Consider the following 22,984-nt stretch of genomic DNA (forward strand, 5'->3'; position numbering starts at 1 on the left):
ATATCGGCCTGGGTAGCTCAGTCGATAGAGCACCTGACTAGTGATGCCGGGGTCCCGGGTTCGATTCCCGGTCCAGCCATACACATTTTCTCCTTTCCTGTTACATGTATATAAGCCCCCGATTTGACGAGGTTGATGATGAAACGAAAACTCAGTATAAACATCTCTTTCCTTCCGCTGGTTTTTGGTTTTGTATTTCACAGTCTAGGTCCTGTTTTTATTAGGAATTAATCAAATGGATGCACCGAAAATAAAGCCTCCTCCCCGGCGTGCCCCTCTTCCTGCAGAAACAGAAGGTAGGGTATCGGGGGTGCGGTATGGGTGGTGGGATGAGATCTTACCCGAGTAATATATATATTTACTAGATGAAATCCCGCGCAAGCGCAGGGAATTGAATTTATACCACTACATATACCGACAGAAAAAATCTAATAATATATATATATTGTAGTTTCTACTGACAGCCTACAGGCTTATAGCAGGAAGAAATACTTTGTTCAAAATCCCGCATGAAGTAGAAGTACGTCTCCAACCACCCCCCCCCCCCCTTGTAAAACTTATTAATTGACGTTTATTGTGAACCTGTTTTATACTATGTTATGGATATTGTATATACTATGTTATGGATATTGTACTTCAGATGGTCTTATTTCATTTCCGTCAAGAATAAAAGCAGTGAATATGCACAATTTACTGAGAAATAGATTTCTTTTTTGGTAAAAATTCACAGGTACTTGGGTCTTGGTTTATAAATATGTATGTACCTTATTGATATGTAAAAACTGTACCTTACCTCTTTTTTTACATATCAATAAGGTACATACATATTTATAATCCAAGACCCAAGAACCCGTGTAAAAATTAGCTTTTATATAACGTCCTATGAATACACTGGCGGATTTAGAGGGGGGCCCAGCCCCCCTCCCGTTTTCTGTCCAAAATATACATAGAATTTAATAAATCAATTTTTTTGGTGTGTCCGTGGGCCCCTATCCCAACCCCAAACTGCCCCCCCCCCCCCCTTTCAAGATTTCTGGATCCGCCACTGGAATAGGCCGAATATTTGATACAAAAGACTGTATTAAAAAAAACTGAAATGTATTGATTATTAAAGCACAAAATTTTACAGCATTATTGTATTTCAATAATGCCTTATTCGTTAATATTCTCTTTTCATGTAAGCAAGTTTATAACGAAGTACAAATTGTACTTCGGGTTCGTTGCCACGATGCTCTCAGTGAGGAATATATACAAATTTTACCGATAAATGTATTAGGAAAACCTACTATATATATGAAATAGTCTTTCGATATATAAATATACTCACAACTTACAGTGTTATCAATGATTTACCATTATTTCAATGACCATTCACACAAAAGCTTTTTTTATGTTAAAGCAGCTATAATCGCTTCGTTTTTCTTTTTAACATCGGGCTCGATGCTATATGTTGTTCTAGAAGTTTCCGTCAATATTACGATCGGTGAATGACAAAAATAATTTGCACGTTTTCCTTTTTAATCGGTTATCACAACTTATTTCTTTTATATCATTTAATTCAAGTTTTGATTGAATAAGTCAGTAATCACGTTTAATGAAATAAATAAACGATTGCTTGTTGTCAGTTTCATTAAAAATTGCCAGTAACTTAGATCCGCCAACCGGAAACGCCACCGTACTCACGTTTTTGCTATTTCATGGCTGTTTATAGAAAATAAAAGTATACTTTTAATTTAATTTACGATACTTACAATGCAAGTGAAATTTAAATATAGTTTACGGACATCATCTTGTATCGTGTGTATTCTTAGAGGAGTAAGTAAGAACTCTGGTTCACCCGTTTCGGAGTTTATTTGCAAAATTTATTAATTTATAAGTATAGATATATAATATGTGCGTGTGTGAGAGAGTGTGTGTGTGTGTGTCTATAGGTGTTTAGTTACTTTTAGTGAGTTTCACAAGGAAATTGTTTAATTGCAGACTTAAGTCCGGACGTCTCTCTTCTCTACGTGGGAGTCTTCCTCATCTTGGTCGCATTAGTAATATTTGCAGTCCTCATTGTAATATATACTCGAGCACTGAAGCAGACAAGAGGTGAGCTTATAATAAAAGTGGAACAGCTGATAAAAGAGAAATTCTGCTATTGGTATCCTAACACAGGAGAGGAAATCGTACCATTTACGTCCAATTTATTTATACAAATTTAACTTACAGAACAATTTTTTTGAATCAAACAAAAGTACAATGATGCGCATTGAAGTGGTAAAATGTTTCGTTTGAATGGAATGTTTGGGTCTTTCTTATCGAAAGTCTGTTGTTACATAATGACACGCCCATTTCTATAGAACTGAGAAAGCAATATTCGTCGCAATGTTTTTAAACACCCCACTTTCTGAGACTAGAAAAGCGAGGTATGCTGAAATGGGGATATTATGAAGTTGTGAAAGAGAGTGAGACACTCCCCGCTTATGTAAAAACATATTTTGCAACGATGTAAGCATCCCCTGTCGACCGGTCACACTCGCCATGTGCTCCTTGTCAAAATAGGGCAAACGAAAACAGTAGACAATATGCCGTAGACAATTCAGTGTGAAAATAATGGCCTAACAATATGTATGAAAAACGTCATTCAATATTCTACTTAACGATAGACTGTATTTGCTAACAAGATCATTGTATCGAGCATAGAATTTGCGAAATGTTGACTTTAAACTAGACTGTTTATATCCTTGTATCATCAACTTATTTGTCTGTAGCTTGTCTTGTTTTAGATATTGTTCGTACGTAGAGCTTTCACCTGTCACTCCCTGGACATGGCACGGCACCAAATGTAACCGGAGAGAAGATAAATGCAACGGACCAGACCGGGATTCGAACTAGGGCCCCCTGAATCTCCAGTCAGGTGCTCTAGCAACTAAGCTATCTTACCACCGGCGATCGAATCCGTCTGACCGCCACATTCCTCCCTCTTAAAGGTCTGACCGCCACATTTTTATTTCAAAGCATTTTCTTTTTGCCCCTCCCCCTCGATCCCCAAACTATATCCCTCCCGACAACTTTAGATTACTGTCTACCTATGGACATTCTCTATAGGTTTGTTTATGCTTTTTTCCTTATGGCAAAGTCCATGTATGTTGGTTAAGTCTTATCATAACTATAAAATGAACGGTACCTTTGGCTTTCCATAGTAACTTTGAATAACTCCAGATAGCCAGTTGCGTACATGTACCTATGGTTCAGTACATCGAGTCGAGTTAGTTGAGACATACTAGTAGTTCTGTTGTACGCTATAGGCCTAAAGCTGAATCTAGAATTACTCAAAATAAAATGTCGAAGGCTAGCAAGTTATCTAATTTCACAAGCACTTCAAAATAAGGTTCAACGAAATTGAAATAAAAAATTGCTGTGAAAAAATGAAAACAAAATATAAGTTTTTGCACTGCAAAGAGGGAAAACTGGAAGAGGTCTTGGGAATTAATTTGAGGAATATCCTGGTGATTTTAGAAACAATACCAAAACGCAAGACAGAGATAAATAAGGAAAGTACAATGTATTGATTAAAATTTTCAATTCAATAACAAATGATACTTCTCTGTAGAAGAAATATGAAAATAACGAACAAGCTCAAAAGTCCATTGGAACAATACATATCGGAAGCAGAGCAAACACGAACCTCTAAAAAAGATCCATGGAGATGTAAGCAAATCACAAGTAAACATTTTGCACATCATGTGTACGAAATAAATAATGTACCTTATACAACTTAAAAGAAACAAACTCACCAGACCCTCGCGGGTTAATTTTCTGATTTACTTGTAGATAAAGGACTAGAGGAGACGCCGGAACAATCTAAAGACAGGTGGGTGATTTACCTCCAGATTTGGGACTACAAGGACAATATAAGATCAAAAAGGTTTTTTACTGGTACATAAAAGTGTTTAAAAGGATTAAGGGAAAATGGATGGGTTCTTACTTTTAAATGTAGGGGCACAAAGACATCTAATATTAGGTATATTGTATTTATTTAATATGCTGATGTATTTATTTAATATGCTGATGACAAACTGGGATATTGGGTAGGTATTTTCTTTCAGAATTTGCACTTCAGATCTGTAAGATTTGATATGTTATTTACTTGAAGATTTCGGGATAGAGGGATACGTAATATTAGGCTAATTCATTATAGTTGGTAAATATGAGCAAGTTTTTACGTGTAAATCTCTATGCCTTTTCTGTGGTCCACTGTCTTCTCTTTTTGTATTTTTACAGATGAGTTTGATAAGGAGTTCGCCAGTCATATTTCCTCGCCAAAATTATCTCTGCATGAAGCATGTGTTTGACAAAGGAGTCACAGTTACCCACTTAAAGTTTCTTTTAATTTTCCAGATATATTTGCTGAAGATTTCAATTCCAAATACTAATAATAAATATTTGTATACATATAATTTTCAGTAAAGTATGTACAGAGATGGGAGGAAAAAGGGAACCTAACCGTTACGCCAATATGAGTGGTAGACAGTACGCTGATCTGACAGTCCCCAGCCCCAGGGGTCACGCCTATACCCCTGTCCAACCTGCCTACGTAGAAATCATCAGCTGATGTTCTCAGTTATACAATAAATGTTATAATTCAGGATTTCTCTCTCGTTCTAATCTTCATGCTAAAAAAACACAATATAATTCATCATACGTTTTTGGTTTATCATTGGTTCATTTTTTTCTGATTGGATTGACGTATTTATCAAACAAAAAACCGCTTTTAAGCAATATTATTACACGTACATTTCGTCCCGCCTATAAAAATGAGAATTTCGAACTTCAGGAATTATTACCGACTGATTGATATTTTCCTCGATATAGACAATATGTCATCGGTCTGGATCTGGACCGCACCTTTCACACGCTATAAAGGCAAACTCCTAAAACAATGCCTCATTATATATGCCATACTGACGCATCTCATTAGCATATCTTATATGCATTTAATGAATACCTCTTAAATAAGCATTGACAAATCTAAAATTTAAGAGAACAGAAAAGATTTAGTGTCGCTCTAAGATGAATTGCAAAATTATTTACAGTTTATTTGTGGTACAATTTTTCCAGCTTTATACTGAGGGACAATCTACAGGTACATATTTGCTTTGTTTTTCTCTTTTCTAAAAGTTATAGACCCTTAAATTTTAATTCTTATGTTTTTAAATGTAAACTTTAAGATGTATTTCAACAAACTGTTCATCTAGGCCATGGAGGTACGCGATATGTGGTTATGTTTCCGGATGGAAACAGACCAGTGACCAGGGCAGAACTGTTGATGTCGAGTCTACAGGACACGGAAGTGAGGTTGACTTCCGGTTTTCCTGGCATTGATAGAGTGCTGCAGCTGAAAGCAAACGAAGGCGCCGTAGTCTCTCTTCCTCCAGAAGTGGTGTTAGATGGGAACAAGAGGGAGGATAAAGGGATCATTATTGAATCGGATTTCCCCATTTATGTTTATGGACATTCCGGTGACGATTGTTGCGCGGGGGAGGGATTTCAGGCTATCCCTGTTGATTTCTGGGGTACGGAGTACTATACCGCTACCCAGTACAACAGCACGGTAGCTTTAGTAGCAACGGAAGACGATACGGAAGTAAGCGTCACAAAGGGATTCTGGGGTGGCGTGACCTTTGAATCAATCTATTATGGAATGGGGGAAAATATTACGTTTAATCTCACAGCGGGACAAACTGCGCAACTGCAAACTCCTAGCGGTTATCTCCTGGGCACCCGAGTGTACTCTAGCAAACCTGTTGGAGTTATCTCCGGTCAGTACTACGCGTCTCCATCCAGTCGGAGAGCTAAATTTAACCAAATGATTGAATTTATCCCTCCGTCCAGGAGTCTCGGCACGGACTTCATTATTCCTCCTGTGTTTAATTCTACCTACATCAACATATACTACAGCAATCTGGGAGTCGACAATGTAATCTCGACAAAGGGGAAAAACGTTAATCTTTCGAGTAAGTTACAAAGGCGAGGGGGTTCCAGAATCACAGCCGGGGCCGCCAATCCTTATCACGGCTCCAGCACAGAACCCATCATTGTGACGGCTTCACCTCTTACCATTAGTCCTTTTATGCTCTTTGTACCCTCTCTGGACCAATACTCAAACAATTACAAATTCCTCACCCCGACAAAAGCGAACCTGACCCATTACATTGTAATCCTCGTCAGAAGCCAGGACGAGAACGGGATCCGGCTGGATGGGGACAAGATATACTCCAAAATAGAGGGCGTGGATGTTCTGCTCATAAATGAGGTCATATACCTCGTTATTTCAGCGGAAGTGAGTGCGGGACAGCACCAGGTTTCACATCAGGATCCTAATGTAAATTTTGGTTTAATTTTGTATGGCTTTGACGACACTCAGTCCTATGCTTATCCTGCCGGGCTTGGCTTGCCTTCCGCCTCGTCTCCAGCAGCTGTAATGCCTCTATAGAGGAGTTCCTTATAGTCAGTAGCTGCCTTTAACTTCGCCAATGTCTGTAATGTCTGAAGACTGCCTTCACTTCATCAATGTCTGTAATGTTGCAAAAGTTGTGTCGTCATTTGTGCATACTTTCCGTCCCATACCTGAAAAATCTTTTAAACATGCATTAAAAAAAGTTTTCGGTTGAACATATATCACTGTCATTTTCGTTGAAGTTTTTCTGAGTTGTTTTTGTATATTTTTATGTCTACACATGTACATCAATATATATATATAATATACATGTATTATTAATACTTAGTAATTGATAATTTCATATTGTTGAAAGACATCTGCATGGCTCTTTCTTAATAAATGCGCCTATTTGTGAACAATGCTCAGTTTATAAAAATACTGCTTTTAATTGTCTCCCAGATAAGATTGTGAAAGGCGTGGTTTCCCAGATATTACAGGGTACCTATACAACTATACATATAAATATCTACTTTTTTTTCTTTTTGATAATTTATGATAAATTATTCTATATGACTCTATAAATGACAGATAGAAAGAATGTAATGATTCAACTAATCTAATCTATGCATTGTATGTAACATGTATGTGATGTTTTGTTTTCTAATAAATAATACATGTATTTAAAAAAAAAAATACTGCTTTGTTAATGCATACCAAAAGACTCTAATTTTTAGTTCACCTGAGCCAAAGGCTAAAAGTGAGTTTTTCTGATCGAGGAGTGTCCGTCGTCTGTCTGTTTGCCGTGTGCTGTTTGTAAACTTCTCACATTTTCGACTTCTCCAGACTGAACCATGCCCTGGACCAATTTCAAACTTGCCAAAAACATCCTTGGTTAAAGGGGATTCAAGTTTGTTCAGCTGAGGAGCCATGTCGTTTTTTCAGGGGAGATAATTAAGAATTCATAATGATAAACATTTGGTAGCATCTTTTAAAACTGTATTGTTGGATGAATCAAGAATATCAACAGTCTCGTTTAAAGATATCATTTCGTAAGTTCTATGGTCGATACAATGACCTTGTCAGCAAATACAATCTATCATTTATCAAATGTTGACTGACTTTTTTTCATACTAATTCTTAGGCCATTATTTAAACACTGAATTGTTGACGGATTTTTCTGTTATTTACCGATCATGACAAGGGGCACGCGGCGGGTGTGACCGGTCGGCAGGGGATGCTCACTCCTCCATGGCGCCTGATCCCATCTCTGATTTTGGAGGTCCGTGTTTGCTCTGCTCCGGATTTGTATTATTTTAATGGACTTTGGGCTTGAATACTGTTCGTTATCTCCATATTTCATTACAAACAAAAATTCATGAAGATTCAGCGTAAAGATCTTTAATTCGAGAACGATCGCATGACCTTTCGAAAGCTGAAAAGTTAAAACACATACTTTTGTTTACTGGTTAGAATTTCATAGTTTAGCACCTATTTACCTCATGCCATGTTCAAGAATTTTGTTTATTGAATGAAGGACACTATTTGGCCACTGTTATTTTTCTCTTGAGTTCTGATTCCATCAAAATAACCAGCTTTTTCAAATCATTAATATACACTCGTGAAATCTCCTGTTTACGGTTAAAGCGATACTATTAAGTTCGCAAGTATATTATAAGTCGTTGTAATTATTATTGTCGAACTACAATAATTATATTTTAATCTTCGAATTTCTTTTTCTTTTGAACAGATGCGAACTAGAGTGTGTAACTTTAGGAAATTGAAAAACTTTAACACTGTAAATGAATGATGGTGCTAAATCACAATTATCTAAGATCAAAAAGATCGGATCAGCTGTAAAACTCTTCTCCTCAAGAACCTCTGGGCCAGAAAACATGAAACTTATTTGAAAGCATCCTGACAGTGTGTATATTCAGGTTTGTTCAAATCATAGTCATGGTTTCGAGTCAGAGTGAAACTCATTCATAGTAATGCAAATTAAATTCACTTTGGGGTTTTAAAGAGCTGAGAGATTCAAAAATGTTTTTGGATATCTTGTCAAATGATACAAAGGTGGGCTTTTCAACGATAAGTCCGACTTCCATTATGAATACTGTGTTCAAGGTTACAACACACACTTCCAAAATATAAACGAGTCTCTATTTTCTCGAAAATATCATGTGTCCGTTCAATAAATCTTCTGATTACAACAGTTATAAAGCACTAAGAATGTGGTAAAGGTTAAAGAGATTAGCAGGAGAAAGTGCTTGCAAAAATATGATAGGTAACATGTGCCTTGGAAATCAGCCTCGAAGAGGGGAACTCCCCGTTTGTTTATAATTTTTGTTTCCTACCTTGAGTATTATTATAATACCGTATATATGATCATTTTTTAAACCTTAACCGATATAACAGAATGACATATAGATGGAATTGATGAAGAAATCACATATTTTTCGAGAAAATAGACCCGTTATATTTTGGAAAGTAAGTGGAGGGGCTATGAAGAAATGTATTTTATCCACGCTTCAGGTGCTTATGATGTAACAAATATGCTATATATATTTTTTTCGTAACATGCAGGCCCGTAGCAACGGTTTGAAAAGGGGGCACCCCCAAAAAAAAATTAAAAAAGAAAAATCTTATCTGCCCAAATAGTTGGGAAGGGGGGGGGGGTCTGACTAGCAAAGAAGAAAAAAAACCCAAACAAACAAACAAACAAAACAAAAAAAACAAACAAACAAAAACCAGTGAAAAAATAAACTGTACAAATAGTGTGGGGAAGGGGCAATCTCCCAAAAACATCTTTGACAAGCAAATATAATTTTACAAAAAACTGAACTATCCAAATTATTTCGTTGGTGGTGGAAAGGGGGGGGGGGGGTAGGGACCTTTCCTTTACTTTTTAGTACATTTTTTTATCTTCAGATCCTGGAATTTGCCGGTGCTCGACCTTACAGCAGCAAGAAGTCAAGAAGTGGGGGGGGGGCAGCATCTAGATGAAAATTTACTGTAGTAAATTACTATACTCAGGAAAGGGGGGGGGTCGTCCCCCCGTCGGCAAGGGTTTAACATAAGATCCAGTCTAGAGGGTGTAAGTTTGTGAGGACCATTAACTAGTCTAATTCATATTTTATATCTCTTTGATCGGATTCTACTTGTTGATATTTCGTAATTTGCATTGTTTTGTGATCTTGAATTCATTCATTACTTCTCAACAGTTAAGATAGATTTCCGGGATTTATAATTCCGTCAAAAGCAGGTTTGGCATTTACCTATGTGTAATATCCGCTTTACCTGTGTTCCAAAAATTCAATGAATGTGTACAGGTAGATGTTTTAAAAAAGATATAAAATGAAGAGCACAGTCGTCCTTTTGGGGCTTTTAGGATTAATATGTTCATGTAAGTAATATTTTATTTTTGTTTAGCTCTGAAAATCATTATTTTTTGAGGTGTAATATGTTTATGACCAATGGCGGAAGTGACTGATTCATATAAAAAGCTATTTCTGAAACAAGTAAATTATGAAAGAATATTTTATTTATGTGGCATTAAAATGGACGAAAGGGCTGAAATTCTTTAAACAAAGGCCCTTATTCTCTTCTGAAATTTACTGAATATAGACAGTTTAAACATGACTGTGTACTGTAATATTAAAAGAAGCAATAATAAAACTTGCCAGAGTAGAAAATTTAAAAATATAACGTTTAAAAATGACAGTCACTTATGACTTATTTTCGTTTACGTTATTTAGAATTGCTGTCATTTATGATAAGTTAAAAATTTTATTCTCCTTATAATTGACGATTTTCCATTGCAGGTTTTGCTCTGGAATGCTATGTTTGTCTGGGACAGAGAACAAATAAAGACAAATGTATAAAAACCACCATTCAATGTGAGAAAGAACAGGATGCCTGTAAAACACAAATACGATGGCAGCGTAAGTACAGTTCACTAAAACACAAATACGATGGCAGCGTAAGTACAGTTCAAATTAAGAGGAGGAAATTTGTTCTTTCAAATGTCAAGTATCTCAAAGAGGGAGATATGTAAGAATCACTTTCTTGGGTCTGTATAGTAATGGTATGCGGAGATCTGTAGGAACGAAATAAACATACCATGGTAGCATTTGTTTCCTACCTCCAAAATAAATAATCAGTTTTTTAGTAAATAAGATACTGCATTATTATACAAACTACATGTACAATGTACATGTATTAGTTGAAATCAATTTTGAACAATTACCAGTCAGTATTTGTTATGTAAATTTGCATTGTGAAATTTCTTTACATAATAAAGAGTTTATGCAGTGTTCTTTTTTCTCCATCAGAGCCCAAGTTTTGGCAGAGAGTCAGCGAGAGGTATCACAACATCTCTAAATCTTGTGAGACAAAATCTCGCTGTGATGCTGAGGCCCAGGAGAAGGGATTCCGATGCATGAGGGACTGGTATCGAGACTGGGACTGTGTGGAGTGTTGTCAAGGAGACCGATGTAATTACTATGCAACGGTATGTGTTGTCAGGGTAACCAGTAAGTAACACAATAAAAACTGTTAGAAACAGCTTTGACAATGTTTCACTATCAAATTTATTTAATAGTTATTTTAACTTAATCACAGTTTAGATCTTCATAAGGTGGTTAAATACCGATAGTTAAACTGGCATAATATCAACTTGTCAGTAATATGTACCATATGGTATACTGTCTATCAAGAATTTTTGCATTTTATTGAGTTTAATAATTTTGGCAATTTGATCAAATAATGGTAGGATTCAAATTTCTTCTTTTGTAATTTTGATCTGCAGTTAAGTTTTTAGCTCACCTGAGCGGAAGGCTGAAGTGAGCTTTTCTGATCACATTTTGTCTGTAGTCCGTCTGTCCGTCTGTCTGTCCGTCTGTCCGTCTGTAAACTTTTCACATTTTCGACTTCTTCTCAAGAACCACTGGGCCAATTTCAACCAAACTTGCCACAAAGTATCCTTGGGTAAAGGGGATTCAAGTTTGTTCAAATGAAGGGCCACACCTTCTTCCAAGGGGAGATAATTAAGAATTCGTGAAAAATTAATGGCATCATTAAAAAATCTTCTTCTCAAGAACCACTGTGCTTGAAAACATGAAACTTATGTGGAAGCATCCTCAGGTAGTGTAGATTCAAGTTTGTTCAAATCATGACCCCCGGGGGTAGGGCGGGGCCGCAATGGGCGATCAAAGATTTACATAGGAAATATACAGGAAAAATCTTAAAAAAATCTTCTTCTCAAGAACAGCAAAGCCATAATTGGTCATATTTATATGGTAGCATCCTCAGATAGTGTAGATTCAAATTTGTTCAAATCATGACCCCTGGGGGTCGGGTGGGGCCACAATGGGGGATCAAAGTTTTACATAGGAATATATAGGAAAAATCTTCAAAAATCTTCTTCTCAAGAACAGCAAAGCCATGATTGGTCATATTTACTTGGAAGCATCCTCAGGTAGTGTAGATTCAAGTTTGTTCAAATCATGACCCCCGGGGGTAGGGTGGGGCCACAATGGGCGATCAAAGTTTTACATAGGAATATATAGGAAAATCTTTAAAAATCTTCTTCTCAAGAACAGCAAAGCCATAATTGGTCATAATTACCTGGAAGCATCCTCAGGTAGTGTAGATTCAAGTTTGTTCAAATCATGACCCCAGGGGGTCGGGTGGGGCCACAATGGGCGATCAAAGTTTTGCATAGGAATATATAGGAAAAATCTTTAAAAATCTTCTTCTCAAGAACAGCAAAGCCATGATTGGTCATATTTACATGGAAGCATCCTCAGATAGTGTACATTCAAATTTATTCAACTCATGACCCCCGGGGGTCGGATGGGGCCACAATGGGCGATCAAAGTTTTACATAGGAACACATAGTAAAAATCTTCTTCTCAAGAACAGCAAAGCCATGATTGGTCATATTTATATGGTAGCATCCTCAGATAGTGTACATTCAAATTTGTTCAAATCATGACCCCTGGGAGTCGGGTGGGGCCACAATGGGCGATCAAAGTTTTACATAGGAACACATAGTAAAAATTCTAAAAAAAAACAAAAAAAACAAACAATTTGTTAAGAATAGCAAAGCCATGATTGGTCATATTTATATGGTAGCATCCTCAGATAGTGTACATACAAATTTGTTTGAATCATGACCCAAGGGGGTCGGGTGGGGCCACAATGGGCGATCAAAGTTTTACATTGGAACACATAGTAAAAATCTTTAAAAAAAAACCTATTTGTTAAGAATAGCAAAGCCATGATTGGTCATATTTATATGGAAGCATTCTTAGATAGTGTACATTCAAGTTTGTTCAAACATGACCCCTGGGGGTCGGGTGGGGCCGCAATGGGCGATCAAAGATTTACATAGGAAATATACAGGAAAAATCTTAAAAAAATCTTCTTCTCAAGAACAGCAAAGCCATAATTGGTCATATTTATATGGTAGCATCCTCAGATAGTGTAGATTCAAATTTGTTCAAATCATGACCCCTGGGGGTCGGGTGGGGCCACAATGGGGGATCAAAGTTTTACATAGGAATATATAGGAAAAATCTTCAAAAATCTTCTTCTCAAGAACAGCAAAGCCATGATTGGTCATATTTACTTGGAAGCATCCTCAGGTAGTGTAGATTCAAGTTTGTTCAAATCATGACCCCCGGGGGTAGGGTGGGGCCACAATGGGCGATCAAAGTTTTACATAGGAATATATAGGAAAATCTTTAAAAATCTTCTTCTCAAGAACAGCAAAGCCATAATTGGTCATAATTACCTGGAAGCATCCTCAGGTAGTGTAGATTCAAGTTTGTTCAAATCATGACCCCAGGGGGTCGGGTGGGGCCACAATGGGCGATCAAAGTTTTGCATAGGAATATATAGGAAAAATCTTTAAAAATCTTCTTCTCAAGAACAGCAAAGCCATGATTGGTCATATTTACATGGAAGCATCCTCAGATAGTGTACATTCAAATTTATTCAACTCATGACCCCCGGGGGTCGGATGGGGCCACAATGGGCGATCAAAGTTTTACATAGGAACACATAGTAAAAATCTTCTTCTCAAGAACAGCAAAGCCATGATTGGTCATATTTATATGGTAGCATCCTCAGATAGTGTACATTCAAATTTGTTCAAATCATGACCCCTGGGAGTCGGGTGGGGCCACAATGGGCGATCAAAGTTTTACATAGGAACACATAGTAAAAATTCTAAAAAAAAACAAAAAAAACAAACAATTTGTTAAGAATAGCAAAGCCATGATTGGTCATATTTATATGGTAGCATCCTCAGATAGTGTACATACAAATTTGTTTGAATCATGACCCACGGGGGTCGGGTGGGGCCACAATGGGCGATCAAAGTTTTACATTGGAACACATAGTAAAAATCTTTAAAAAAAAACCTATTTGTTAAGAATAGCAAAGCCATGATTGGTCATATTTATATGGAAGCATTCTTAGATAGTGTACATTCAAGTTTGTTCAAACATGACCCCTGGGGGTCGGGTGGGGCCACAATGGGTGATCAAAGTTTTACGTAGGAATACATAGGTTAAATCTTTAAAAATCTTCTACTCAAGAACAGCAAAGCCATGATTGGTCATATTTAAATGGAAGCATCCTCAGATAATGTAGATTCAAATTTGTTCAATTCATGACCCCCCCCCTCCCCCCCCCCCCCCCCCAACCACTTTTATATTTAAACTTTTCAACCTTTCAAGATTGAAGTGATTTCTGCTTTTTCCTAGCCATAGTGCTCAGGTGAGCAATGTGGCCCCTGGGCCTCTTGTTTGAAAATTTGCACAAGCACATAAATACATGTTTTACTACAATCAGAGTTTAAGTGTTGGGGAGAGACTGGTGAATTTTACTTTATTAAATCAGTGCATCTTCTGCAGAACATCTTCTTTGATCAAAAGTCTGAAGTATTGGTGAAAGGTCATAAATCCTGTAAAGAAAGAGTGTGTGTAAAATGTCATAAATCTTAATGTAAAAGACAGGTACAATTAATAGGAGTTTGACTGTAAAAAAAAAAATTCTTTTTTCTTCATACAGGTACATGTATCATTATTACATCTAAAATAAAAACAACCTGAATACAAGTATTTTATTTTCTTTTAGCTGGGAGGAAGTCACACACAGCTGAGTATTGTCCTGTTGTCCATCGTTCTGATTTCCCAAGCATTGTACCATCTCTACAGGTAACCACGGCAACAGTATCAACTTACAGAAGCCAAATCTACACCAGAACTGTAGAAGATGTGATAGCCTCAACATTGACTTTTACTGTATTGTAATGATAAATACATTTCAACAAAGAATTTCTGATGTATATGAATAGTGTGAGAAATTAACGTGATGTTAAATCCAGTGTGTGAGACCTATAACTGTATCTTTCAGAATAAGAAACATTTCTGTCAAACTAAGTTCCAAAGAATAACTTGTGTACATCTGAATTTCATCATAATTACAATCATCCCTGTTGTTACTTTTTTGTAAATATCTGGATGGTCATTTATAGAAAACTTGAATGATAATCAGACAAAATGTGTAAACCTAACAGAATTTATGTATATTTTATATTCCTTTTTGAGGAAAAAATTAAATGGGATCTGTTTTATCAAGGAAATATGAAGAAGCAAGTATGAATGTGCCATTGTGATTTGTGATATAATCATGAATTAGGTATGAGAGAGTAGATTAGGAATATCATTCTAAGATTTTGAACATGTAATCTATACAATATCATTATGAATATTTCATTTGTACATTACATCATCCCTAATTGTATATATTTTAATCATTCCATCTGTACATTCCATTAATCTGACATATTATTGTAAAATTGTTAAGGGAATGCAAGTGTAGAATAAGTATATGGTTAGGTCACTCATTACTTTTATAATAATCATTAATGTATATGATACATGATTTGGACTTTTATCATTTAACTGTACATGCATTATATTTTATAATAAATTTTATTCAGGCAATACATTTTGAAATTCTCTTTAATAAGGCAAAGGACCGGTTTGGGAAGGCTTCAATTTGACCCTCTCTTTTTGACCAGTAAACAGTAAAACCAAGAAGCCCATGGGCCACAACACTCATCTGTGTCTCAAATGGCCTTGCTATTCTTTTGTACTGTAACAAATAACTTGGCACACAAGTAGACTAAACTAAGATACATAATTCTGTTTATCGATTTTTGATTTTGCTGAATGGTATTGCTATGGTTTTTATAAATAGAAATTTCTGTGAAATACTTTCAAAACGCAACTCCACCTACATTTTTGGTTTGATTTCATAATAAATTGGCACACAAGTAGACTATACCAAGTTTCATAATTCTCTGTATTGGTTTTTGATTTTGATGAAGGGTGTTGCCATGGTTACTAAAAATAACAATTTCTGTGAAATACTTTCAAAATGCTACTCCTCCTACAGTTCTGGTTAGATTTAAATATAACTTGGCATGCAAGTACACTACAATGAGATACATAATTCTATATATCGGTTTTTGATGAATGATGTTGCCCTGGTTGCTAAAAATAGAATTTTCTGCAAAATTCTCTCAAAAGACTACACCTCCTGCTGCAATAAATCTTCCACAAAAAGAGACTTAACAAAGGATTATTATTCTATTTATTGCTGTTGCAAAGTTTCAAGTCCAAGTACTACTTTTCTCTTCATTTGTTTTAAGTACAAACCAGTAGAGCTACAGTGTCATCAGAGACTTCTACACTAAGGCTAATGAAAATTAGATCCTTTGATCCGATCACGTACTATCGCTACTGTAGCGATCGTATGTGAGCGGATCAAAGGATCTAATTTTCATTAGATTAAGTTTTAGATAAATATAGGCTCTATATTTAGTGCACAAAGATATAAGTTATGTCCAAATAAGGACGAAAACAATTCTGTAAACTCTTGGTGAAAGAGGATGAATGGAACACACATGGTAAGTCTACAAAAATCTGTAACTTGTATCATTTTAGTCTTCATGTAAACCTGTATGTAATACTGTACTAATCTGTATGTAACAAATACTGTTCCAATCTACAAGTGAACATGTATTTTTAGTAACCATGCAGTACTACTCTAGCCTGTGTGTAAACTAGTACTGTTCTAGTCTACAGGTGAACATGTAACCAGTATTTTCTAATCTATATGTGAACCTGTACTGTATTTTCTAATCTATATGTGAACGTGTACTGTAACCAGTACTGTTCTAGTTTACAGGTGAACATGTAACCAGTTATTTTTTATTTATATGTGAACCTGTAACCAGTACTGTTTTAGTCTACAAATGAACCTGTAACTTGTAATGTTATAATAGTATAATGGTGGATCTGTAATGAGTTCTGTTCCAGTCTACAGTTACACCTTGTACTATTCTAGTATAAATGTTCTAGTGTACAGTTAAACCTGTAACTTGTACTATTCTAGTATCTAAATAAATCTTAAGTCGTCCTTTTCTATAGTTGAACCTGTTACTTTTACTGTTGTACTATATCTGTTCTCTTGTCTACAACTGGACCTGTAACTTGTACTTTTCTAGTACTAAGGTGAACCTGTAACGTGTACTGTTCTAGTATTAAGGTGAACCTGTAACGTGTACTGTTCTAGTATTAAGGTGAACCTGTAACGTGTACTGTTCTAGTATTAAGGTGAACCTGTAACGTATACTGTTCTAGTATTAAGGTGAACCTGTAACGTGTACTGTTCTAGTATTAAGGTGAACCTGTAATGTGTACTGTTCTAGTATTAAGGTGAACCTGTAACGTTTACTGTTCTAGTATTAGGGTGAACCTGTAACGTGTACTGTTCCAGTATTAAGGTGAATATTAAGATGAATCTGTAACTCGGTACTGTTTTGGTCTACAGGTGCTTGTGAACAAGATCACCCGAGATTCAGCTAAGACGGTAAGATAAAACACCGTTTGTATTCAGAGTTACAGGAAACAGATCAACATATTTCACAGACATTGCTAATTTGAAATCCGATTTCAATTACGTCTTTCTGTGTGTGATTGAGATTGCACCCCCTCCACAAAGTCATTATTTCAGAAGAACACGCAAACGGAAGGAAACGTGATAATATTAGCTTTCAAAGACAAGACATTAGGATTCATTTAAAATGCAAGCACCTGGCCAGGTTATATAACATCTCGGACATTTGGCCAGTAGCATTATTTACCACATGTAGCATGATAAAACACTAAGTTCGAGACGATACAAGAGAGCCAACACGCGATTTCATTTAATTCCCACTATGTATATACATATATATGTACACACAAAGTAGTATAGTAAGTTATGCTGGTTAACGTTAACAGAACACAAAAGACTAGTTGCACTGTACACATCTCAATACAGTTTATTCTTTATATAAAATACGGAAGATCACAATGACATGGCCAAAAAAAAGTAGAACACGTACATATTTTGTAGATGTTATGGGTTGAGAGAAGAATCATTATTCATATTTCACAGTGTATTTCAAAGAATTATATACAATATCACATGAGCTAAATTATAAAAGCATAAACGCAAATATAACTTTTTAAATATATATATATAATAGTACACAATGGGTTAAGAATTCTGATAATCTTGAGGAATTTGATCGCCTTTTTAAGTAAATAAAAAGGTTTCAATGCTGAGCAGAATTTTTCGGTGACTGAATTTTACGCAACAATTATTTTCCCTTGAAAGTTGACATTTCCGTCTTCGTATTAATCAGAGACAAATGAAACTTGATCGCCGAGATAAATGTTTTAAAAGACAGGAATTGCTGCAGATTAACGTTTTGTGTGTGTGTGAGGGTGTGTGTGTGTGTGTGTGTGTGAGAGGGTGTGTGTGTGTTGTTTTAAATATATATTTTTGATTGGCTGTATCATTAAGAAAAATTTAGGTTCTTTTGTGGTACGTCTTTTCGTTTGGATCTGATTTTCATAACAACAATGAACAACCGATAGAAAAGAAGAATTAACATCAAAACATTTTTGCATGTGAAGAAAAGTATTCCAAAGCTTAACACCTTGTGCACAGTTATAGCATAGATGCGGAGAGCGAAATATGGGCCATCCATAAATGTAATCGATATAAGCAGACCCCACAATTCAGCCCCAAAATTCTTGTGTTCACTCTCCTTTTCGTCGACTATGGTCCCCAAGCGGAACCTTTTAGGTCCTTTGGCAACCGCAATCACGAAGATAAACTGGAGCAAACTTATACTCCAAATGATGAGCGTGGCGTATTTCAGTCCTGTATTCGTGTAGAAGACTGGATCTTCGAACACGACGAAGAATTCCATGACGTCAGATCCGGAACCAATGAAGATGAAGAGTGTCTGTGATAATTCATCACGTGATAAATGACCACGTGGCAGTATCATCCGTCCAATAACAAGGACAAACAAAAGCAACTGTTGTAAAATGGAAGCCCATGTCTCGGCATCAAGTGCTATTGGGATTAATTTTACCTTAAAGGAAAAAAAAATATTTTACGCATGTATTATCGTAAAAATATACCTTATGTACATTAAAAAAGATTTTATTTAAAACAACAGGAGAATGGTGATGAACAACGAGAATTATTCGGAAAGATTTTGTGAACAGTAGATTCTACAGTTCCTTTGTAGGTAGGTTTCACAGGATCTTCAGTTTTAGCGTTAGTAATGTCACACGTTGAATTGCTCAAAATTATAATAATTAATATGTAAATTGCATGTAGATGATATATACTGAGCTCAAATAGCAAGAATAACGTACAGAAAACTAATTAAAAGTCTATCTTGATTGCCCTCCGTTTTATGTGTCAGTGCAACACATCCAAATAACGATCAAATTTTAATAACATTTCATCATACATGTATTGTTGAAAGAGTCCAATAAGCATATGCATTTATCGATTACATTTAGATTTTAAAAAAAAGGCTAACTGGTTCTTGCATGAATTTAGTCACATTATTAACCTGTGAATAGTTAATTTAAAAAAAAAACCCTCACATATACACACAAAATCTCTACCTGGCCCTTCAGAAAGATAATTATCCTTATCACATACAATTATCTTTATCACATACCCCGTAGAATGTAGAAAGTTCCTCCGCTGAAGAATTAGAGGTTACGTTCACATTAAACTTTCTCTCTAGTACATCTAACTGGAGAAACCATATAGCAGGCACAGTTCCAAGTAAATAAAGGACAAAACATGGACAGATCCTGAAAAGCAAACGATACTTAAACTTAAAATAAACATTTCCAGTTCAATTTCAGATAGAGAGTGAGAGAGAGAGTGTGTGTACCATTTTGGATCCCTTCCTTTTCGGAAGATACACGTGTACAGAGCCTCGATGCCGAGAAGGATGTTGGTCATGGCTAGTAGCCAGTAGAGGTCTTCCTTTTTGACGTCTGCTGTTCTCCATACACACAGGCAGCTGTGGATGAACAGAAGGACTCGGACTGATAACGCCTGTATGACGTCATGACTGACATGCACTTTCTCGTGGATACTCTCACTTAACGATTTCAACGACAATGTCGACATTCTGTTTTTGTTGGGCTTGCTGTTGGTCGACTTGTTCCTTTTTCGGACATTTTCTTTGGGATTTGGCCATTTGTCAGATTTTTTTACACTGCCCATGGAATTAGAACCTTCCGTAGTGGCTTGCATCTCTATGTCTAGTTCGTCCTGTCTTTTGTGACTTTTAGAAATTTCGGGTGAAACTTGCATATCTGAACTCGATTCGTCTTTACTTTTGTCACGCTTAAACGATCCTTCTTTCAAAATGTTTATGCCCTGATTTTTAGGTTCATCTTCAGTAAGGATTTCTTTTTCACACTCACCTATCCTTTGATTGTCAGACTTGGGTGTTCCTACTTTGGAATCCTCAGTATAACTACGCGGTACAGATTTGATTTCTTCTTTCTTTGTATGCGCCCCTTCTGCTGCAAGTATAGTACACTTATGTTCCTCTGCGGGACCTGATGAAATCTCACTTGAGTCCATTTTATCTTCCAATATGTCACTTTAAAGATAGATAAGTCTTTTCCAATTCCAATATTGGGCCCTCACTAAGACTTTTGTAAATAGCCACAATCATAAATCTAAAATGTAGATACTATGAAAAGTTTGTTAATAAACGCTTAACAAATGTTGGAGCAGTCTAGCACATGTGAAATATCGGCACGCAATATGGAAAGATCAGAACGTTTTGTATCGCTGAATAATATGTTCGCTCCAGTGAAGATCTAAAACGCTATATGCTCTAGCATTTTACTGAAAACCTGTTTAAATAATATCCTGATATCGTTGATAACAATTTTTGAATAATTTTATGGAATCCTTAACTTCTTAATTTGACTTTTTGATGTAAATGCATGTATACATGTAGCTTAATCTGTAGGATTCGGTGAAAACTGATAATAAACTTATACATGAACCATGGCGAATAAAACAACCTTCTTCAAAAGATGCGTCTGCAGTGTCCTGCGGAACACATTCTGCATTAATTACTTTTCTTTTACTCTTTCGAATTTTTCGAAAAACTAAAATTATGGAAAAGGATCTTCTAAATACTTAAGCTAAGTGTTTATTTTAACATCTAGAGAATTATATTGCAAAAAAAGTGTAAATATTGCTTATCTATATTTTATTTCAATATTAGATTCCCGGGAAATTAACCCCAAAGAAAAATGACAACTAAGTTTATTGATGAAATCACTGTTATTTACTAAGTGGGGAAAAGAATACGCAAATATTTTAGTGTTCAGTTAAATTCTTGACCGATTGAAATTTTAAGAATACGTTTGAATTAATTTCAATTGAAGTAATACACTGAAGTTTTCAATATATTTTACTTTAGATCTAAAGGCAGGTTCTGTAACTGCATAAAAATACCAAGAAATCAGAACTCTTACGACTGCAGTGCATGTAGAGGGTTCTAATATAACTTCCATTTTTTAAAGTTTGTATTTAGCACTGATATTTTTATTTTTTTTCCTTTGGTCTTTTTTCGCATGGAAATAAATAATCTTTTTATTTATTTTTATGCCCCCGGATCGAAAGATCCCGGGGGTATATTGTTTTTGTCCTGTCTGTCTGTTTGTCTGTTTATCTGTTTGTCTGTTTGCCCGTTTGTCTGTCTGTCTGTTGTCAACTTTAACCTTGCCCATAACTTTTGATTGGTTGGAGCTATGACTTTCATATTTCACATGTGTATTCCTTGTGACAAGACCTTTCTTTGGGCACCATCATATTTTACCTTTTGACCTTGACCTTGGAGTTTGACCACTTTTGCAAAATTTTATGAGACTTTAACCTTGGCCATAACTTCTGAACAGTTGGTGCTTGGGGTTTCAAACTTCACATGTGTATTCATTGTGACAAGGCCTTCCTTTGGATACCAACAACTTTGACCTTTTGACCTTGACCTTAGAGTTTGACCTACTTTTGAAAAAACTTTAACCTTGGCCATAACTTTTGAATGGTTGGTGCTAATGCTTTCATTCTTCACATATGTAATCCTTGTGACAAGATCTTCCTTTGGATACCAACCACTTTGACCTTGACCTTGACATTTGACATTTATGTAAAAAACTTTAACCTTGGCCATAACTTTTGAACAGTTGTATCTAGGTTTTTCAAATTTCACAGGTGTATTCCTCGAGACAAGACCTTTCTTTGGGTATCAACATTTTTTATCTTTTGGCCTGGATTTTGACTTGCATTTGAAGAAACTTTAACCTTCGCCATAAGCTGCAATACGGGGGCATCAGTGTTTCACAAACACATCTTGTTTTTTTTTCTCCATCTTATTGCAAACATACAGTATCAAGTATGAAACTTTATTCTTTTTTCACACCATTGGCTTACACTTTCTCACTCACATTCATTCATTTTGGTATGTGGAAGCATACTTGTTCTTATAGTTTAACAGAATGAGAGAAAAAAAATACTTCAATATAAATACACTAAATTAAGAAAAGCCTCGCATATTGTTACAGATTATAGCTTATTGATATTGTCAAATAAACATTTCCATGGTAGTACATCTATTTAGCAAAAGAAAAGATTTATAATACAATGGAATATATGGAGTAGAAGATCTATTAAATAAACCTTTGTTTACAAAAGATTTCATATATTTCAATATCAAATTTCTGCTGAAAAATGACATGCGGTAAATAAAATTTCCTCCCTCTGACATTTAAATGTTTCACATCCTTTTCATACCAGCTTTTTATAAACAGTGAAAAAATAATCTTTCAGTTACATCAGTAGAGAAGTGTGCTATTCACTGCATTTTTTGGACATGTGCATCTTCCCCCGATTCATTGAAAGAGAAAGATAACATCGTGGGGGGAAAAAAGATTTTCCGTCGTGGACAGGATTCGAACCTGTGCGGGCATAGCCCATTTGATTTCGAGTCAAACGCCTTAACCACTCGGCCACCACGACCTTGGCTGAATTGCAAGAAGATAAAAACCATGCTTTTGGATTGTACAAAAATGATAAACGTTTTACCTC

General features: G+C 35.8%; 4 protein-coding genes and 1 non-coding gene across 5 annotated transcripts; 3 read left to right on the top strand and 2 right to left on the bottom strand.

Moving 5' to 3' along the window:
* Window positions 1-235: 235 nt before the first annotated feature.
* Window positions 236-4,636, top strand: LOC133173528 (uncharacterized). The gene is made up of 4 exons (XM_061308513.1): window positions 236-296; window positions 1,981-2,094; window positions 3,820-3,859; window positions 4,453-4,636. Exons 1-4 carry the CDS (start codon window positions 236-238, stop codon window positions 4,598-4,600), a joined length of 363 nt encoding a protein of 120 aa, XP_061164497.1. The 3' UTR covers window positions 4,601-4,636.
* A 397-nt stretch (window positions 4,637-5,033) lies between these two features.
* LOC133172904 (uncharacterized) lies at window positions 5,034-7,067 on the top strand. Its single transcript, XM_061307739.1, has 2 exons — window positions 5,034-5,131; window positions 5,244-7,067. The coding sequence occupies exons 1-2, from the start codon at window positions 5,059-5,061 to the stop codon at window positions 6,479-6,481; spliced, it is 1,311 nt and encodes a 436-aa protein (XP_061163723.1). The 5' UTR covers window positions 5,034-5,058; the 3' UTR covers window positions 6,482-7,067.
* A 2,631-nt stretch (window positions 7,068-9,698) lies between these two features.
* On the top strand, window positions 9,699-14,662 carry LOC133173093 (uncharacterized). The gene is made up of 4 exons (XM_061308013.1): window positions 9,699-9,827; window positions 10,246-10,365; window positions 10,756-10,934; window positions 14,570-14,662. The coding sequence occupies exons 1-4, from the start codon at window positions 9,779-9,781 to the stop codon at window positions 14,651-14,653; spliced, it is 432 nt and encodes a 143-aa protein (XP_061163997.1). The 5' UTR covers window positions 9,699-9,778; the 3' UTR covers window positions 14,654-14,662.
* A 3,155-nt stretch (window positions 14,663-17,817) lies between these two features.
* On the bottom strand, window positions 17,818-20,619 carry LOC133173215 (transmembrane protein 26-like). Its single transcript, XM_061308173.1, has 3 exons — window positions 19,761-20,619; window positions 19,539-19,677; window positions 17,818-18,935 (listed from the first exon to the last, which is right to left on the bottom strand). Exons 1-3 carry the CDS (start codon window positions 20,462-20,464, stop codon window positions 18,351-18,353), a joined length of 1,428 nt encoding a protein of 475 aa, XP_061164157.1. The 5' UTR covers window positions 20,465-20,619; the 3' UTR covers window positions 17,818-18,350.
* Window positions 20,620-22,833: 2,214 nt separating this feature from the next.
* On the bottom strand, window positions 22,834-22,915 carry Trnas-cga (transfer RNA serine (anticodon CGA)). The gene has a single exon. It is a non-coding gene; the product is annotated as a tRNA-Ser (tRNA).
* Between the last annotated feature and the right edge of the window lie 69 nt (window positions 22,916-22,984).

This window comes from Saccostrea echinata, unplaced genomic scaffold, assembly GCF_033153115.1.
Source record: "Saccostrea echinata isolate AGI-Se365-2 ecotype Australia unplaced genomic scaffold, CSIRO_AGI_Sech_v1 ptg000056l, whole genome shotgun sequence".
Taxonomy (NCBI): Eukaryota; Metazoa; Mollusca; class Bivalvia; order Ostreida; family Ostreidae; genus Saccostrea; species Saccostrea echinata.

Excerpts from the sequence above, each read along its gene's own strand:
- LOC133173215 (XM_061308173.1), bottom strand. The coding sequence starts at position 20,464 with ATGGACTCAAGTGAGATTTCATCAGGTCCCGCAGAGGAACATAAGTGT. Across the intron at positions 19,678-19,760 it reads AAAGGAAGGGATCCAAAATG|GATCTGTCCATGTTTTGTCC; the intron begins GTACACACACTC and ends TTTGCTTTTCAG. Across the intron at positions 18,936-19,538 it reads AACTTTCTACATTCTACGGG|GTAAAATTAATCCCAATAGC; the intron begins GTATGTGATAAA and ends TTTTCCTTTAAG.
- LOC133173528 (XM_061308513.1), top strand. The coding sequence starts at position 236 with ATGGATGCACCGAAAATAAAGCCTCCTCCCCGGCGTGCCCCTCTTCCT. Across the intron at positions 2,095-3,819 it reads AGCACTGAAGCAGACAAGAG|ATAAAGGACTAGAGGAGACG; the intron begins GTGAGCTTATAA and ends ATTTACTTGTAG. Across the intron at positions 3,860-4,452 it reads CCGGAACAATCTAAAGACAG|TAAAGTATGTACAGAGATGG; the intron begins GTGGGTGATTTA and ends TATAATTTTCAG.
- LOC133172904 (XM_061307739.1), top strand. The coding sequence starts at position 5,059 with ATGAATTGCAAAATTATTTACAGTTTATTTGTGGTACAATTTTTCCAG. Across the intron at positions 5,132-5,243 it reads TACTGAGGGACAATCTACAG|GCCATGGAGGTACGCGATAT; the intron begins GTACATATTTGC and ends CTGTTCATCTAG.
- LOC133173093 (XM_061308013.1), top strand. The coding sequence starts at position 9,779 with ATGAAGAGCACAGTCGTCCTTTTGGGGCTTTTAGGATTAATATGTTCA. Across the intron at positions 10,366-10,755 it reads AACACAAATACGATGGCAGC|AGCCCAAGTTTTGGCAGAGA; the intron begins GTAAGTACAGTT and ends TTTCTCCATCAG. Across the intron at positions 10,935-14,569 it reads GATGTAATTACTATGCAACG|CTGGGAGGAAGTCACACACA; the intron begins GTATGTGTTGTC and ends ATTTTCTTTTAG.